The sequence below is a fragment of the Stegastes partitus genome, unplaced genomic scaffold (assembly GCF_000690725.1).
Source record: "Stegastes partitus isolate 25-593 unplaced genomic scaffold, Stegastes_partitus-1.0.2 Scaffold497, whole genome shotgun sequence".
NCBI lineage: Eukaryota > Metazoa > Chordata > Actinopteri > Pomacentridae > Stegastes > Stegastes partitus.
The window spans coordinates 92,011-95,245 of NW_007578228.1; the positions used below are offsets into that span (position 1 = coordinate 92,011).

The following is a 3,235-nucleotide window of genomic DNA, read 5'->3' on the forward strand; positions in this document are numbered from 1 at the left end:
GCTTTTATCATTTCAACGATGCAATTTAAATAGTTCTGTATCTTAAACAACAAGTTCTCGCAATCTCAAGGAACCAAATCTGATCTAAATGTTCCATAACAAGAAAAAGGGGCTTTACAAATGTAATATAGCACATAATGTGTTGTAGCTGATTAAGTCCTGCTGTCCCTTCCTGCACTACTCTCCCTATTTTTGTGTTACATAATTAAGAGACATCCATTATTCAGTATTTGGCTTCATCGAACTCGGAACAAAGACCAACACAGATGAATGAACGTTTTATTGGAACAAAAAGACATAAATGCAGCTTTCTTTTTAAAGTCACATCACCTCCTCTGCACGCTTTCCTTCATCACAGACCCTTTTGTCTTCATGTGTAATATTTGTACATGTGATTCACATCAAAGAGAATTCTCACTATGTATCAGCTTAGTGAAGGTTTTCTTTCTTTCTTTTTTTTAAATTGTCGTAAACCTAAAAGAGGATGAGACAGAAAACAAGAAGTATTGTCGAGCAGACATCGCTCCATTGAAGTAGCTTTGCTTGGCGGTCAGCCAGTGATAAGTGATAGCGGGTTTCAAGTCCTGCCAGCAGTTAAGCATTTGCAGCCAAATGCTTTTTCGAGTAGATAATTAATCTTTGGATGTAGTTTGACAAACATACCACGCACTTTAGCTGAACATCAGGTTTACTGGCAGCTCGGAGCCGTTGTTAATCTCATCCTAATGTCAGCTGTTAAATAAATGTTTAAGATTAAATAAAAAGGGGAGAGTTTTGCATAAAAAGTTCCTGAACCTTATACTGAGGCTGTATTGAACCGAGCAAGAGCCAGTTTTATTGTGTATGAATTTAATTTTTAAATCATATTCATTATTTGTAGATGAAAGTTTCCTCTTTCAAAAAACCAACTAATCAATATTATGTGTTCACCATCAAATGACAGAAGAACTTAGAAGCTAACTGGTTAATCTAGAGAAGCGTTTAGCAGCTAAAGATCCAGGTGTTTTTCTAAGGAGGTGGTTGAGACCAAACCAGAGCTAACAAAGGAATGACCTGTGGCCCAAAGCACAACTCCAAATAAAAGGTGCAAGCAGCGATGGACAGGTTCTGGCTGTACGATTGTTGGAGCATGGCGGTGAGGTGCTGTGGCCGAGACTCTGATCAAACTCGTCAACTGTCAGGTAGATTGGAGCACGTGCGGGCTGGTTAGATACCATTTCCTGTTTTATGGCGAGCCTTGTGCTCTGGCCAGGCCTTGGCGATGAAGTGTCGGGTAGATCAGAGCACGTACAGGCCAGTTTCACAGCACTTCCTGTTTGCATGGCGAATCGTCAAAATTCCAGGAGCCGCCATTTCCACGCCGTCAGACTTTTGCAGAACGTTTTAATAACTTTTAATCGCCAAGCCCTGTAGTTTGTGCTGTCCAAATTTCAGGTGTTTAGGATGTGCCCCCCAAACCCAAATGGCGGACTTCCTGTTGGGTTTAGAGTATGGCGCCCGCTGACATTTTGTGTGCTATTTATGCATACTGAATTTCGTAGCTCTACGTGAAACACAGTCCCGACGGTACTGGCTATGAAGCCATTTTGCCACTCGCATGTCCAAGCCCCCTAAAATATCAAATAATTTGCCAGTTTGGATGTTTGTGCAAATTTTCATGGGTTTTCGAGTATGTTTAGGCCTTCAAAAACGCATTTCTTTTCGGCAAACTATAAAAATAATTTAAAAAAGAAAGAGTTTCAAGAGGTTCCTTGCATTGTTAGTGCTTGGACCCAAATAAATGCTTCTGTTGCTTTGCTCACAAACAACTTTTTGCCAACAGGTTTGCCATAACAACATTAAAGTATGTCAGTATGTGTCAGCTTACTTCCACTGCCCACATCTAAAAATTGTCTTATATCTACTCATAGCACATTTTAGATCCATACTAGCAGGTATCTCGCTGCTGTGTCGAGCCCTGAAACGTTTCTCTTGCGTCCTCGCGGTGGTTCGACCGTCGAGCCTCTGTGGCTTCTTGGCTCTCCGGGCCTAAACTTAAATAAACACTTCTGCTCTGGGATTTCATGGCCAACCTGGTTTAGATCACGTCAATTTCTCAAAACCCTGCGAATCTACATCTCGGCCTGAAATGATTTTCCTCCAGAAGCCACGGGCAGTTGTCTTTCAAGATCGATTAACCCTCAAACATATGTTTCCCATAACCATTTCACGTTCTCAATGGCTTTCTGTTACTTTAATTGGTAGAACAACTGCGTTTCGGTGCCAAGCGCAGGCCCTGGATGTTTGTTTTGGTGTTTGTTTCCTGTGTGTGTGACATCGTAGTAACAGGGCGTAATTAGAGGCGGAACAACAGAGATGAATGTAAAGTGGACACGGCGGACACGAGCTCGCTGGTTGCCTCATGTCATTCGTGCGCCAGGTCCAAAACTAAATGGAAAGATCAGAACCTAAATGTCCTGGTTCTCTGAGCAAAAAGCTTTTACAGCTCTTGGCCGTGCGTCGGCCTCCGACTCAATTTGCAGCGTAATGAAATTTAACTTGGCTTATGTGTGATTACTGTTCCCATCTTTTGCATATGACAGAATTTTCCTGCCAGTTCAGAAGTATGAAGGAGCCCAGAAATTGTTTCTTTAAAAAAAAAGAAAAAAAGAAACTCTCCCATTTGTTCTAATAAGCTTCTGACTATAGTTGATGGAAGTGAGCCATTCAGTTCTAGTCTCTAGAAACACCAAGCTGCATTTTTTGTTTTTTATCCCTTTTCTCTAATCACAGAATGATTCATGGCAGGAAAGCAGGTGGGTGTACTCTCACACCGAATGATTGAAGAAGTGGCTGAAACGAAAACCAGAAGGCTCGTGACCTTTGAGCGCCGCAGTCGATCAGTCACTCGACCTCGAGCGCATTAGGACCCGCGCGCTGCAACACCTGCCGAAGATTTCATCGCTGAGCCAAGATACATCAGCTGAATATTTACCATCAGGGTATCTCTCTCTTACAGGAGCTGGACGTCATCCCAGATCTGACGGGAGACAACGCCAGGTATCTGTTAAAGGAGTGGAACTTCATCCAGCTTTCTGTAAGCTCCCATTTTAAGCGCAGCTCTTCTGTGAAATGACAGCATGTCGGTGCAGATAGTCACCATCAGTTCTGGCCAACATAAATCTTATCTGTTTTCTTTTTTTCGTTTTCTTGGTGTCCAGGTCGGTTATTCATGCCTGTCTGAAGTGGAGGCCAT

The 3,235-nt window shown here is 42.4% G+C and overlaps 1 protein-coding gene across 1 annotated transcript in view; it reads left to right on the forward strand.

Moving 5' to 3' along the window:
* Window positions 1–3,235, forward strand: part of crppa (CDP-L-ribitol pyrophosphorylase A) — a 58,392-nt gene that overhangs the window by 27,909 nt on the left and 27,248 nt on the right. Inside the window, exons 7-8 of the mRNA XM_008287373.1 lie at window positions 2,999–3,076; window positions 3,201–3,234. Coding sequence (XP_008285595.1) covers window positions 2,999–3,076; window positions 3,201–3,234 — 112 coding nt within the window. The remainder of the gene's footprint in view (window positions 1–2,998; window positions 3,077–3,200; window position 3,235) is intronic.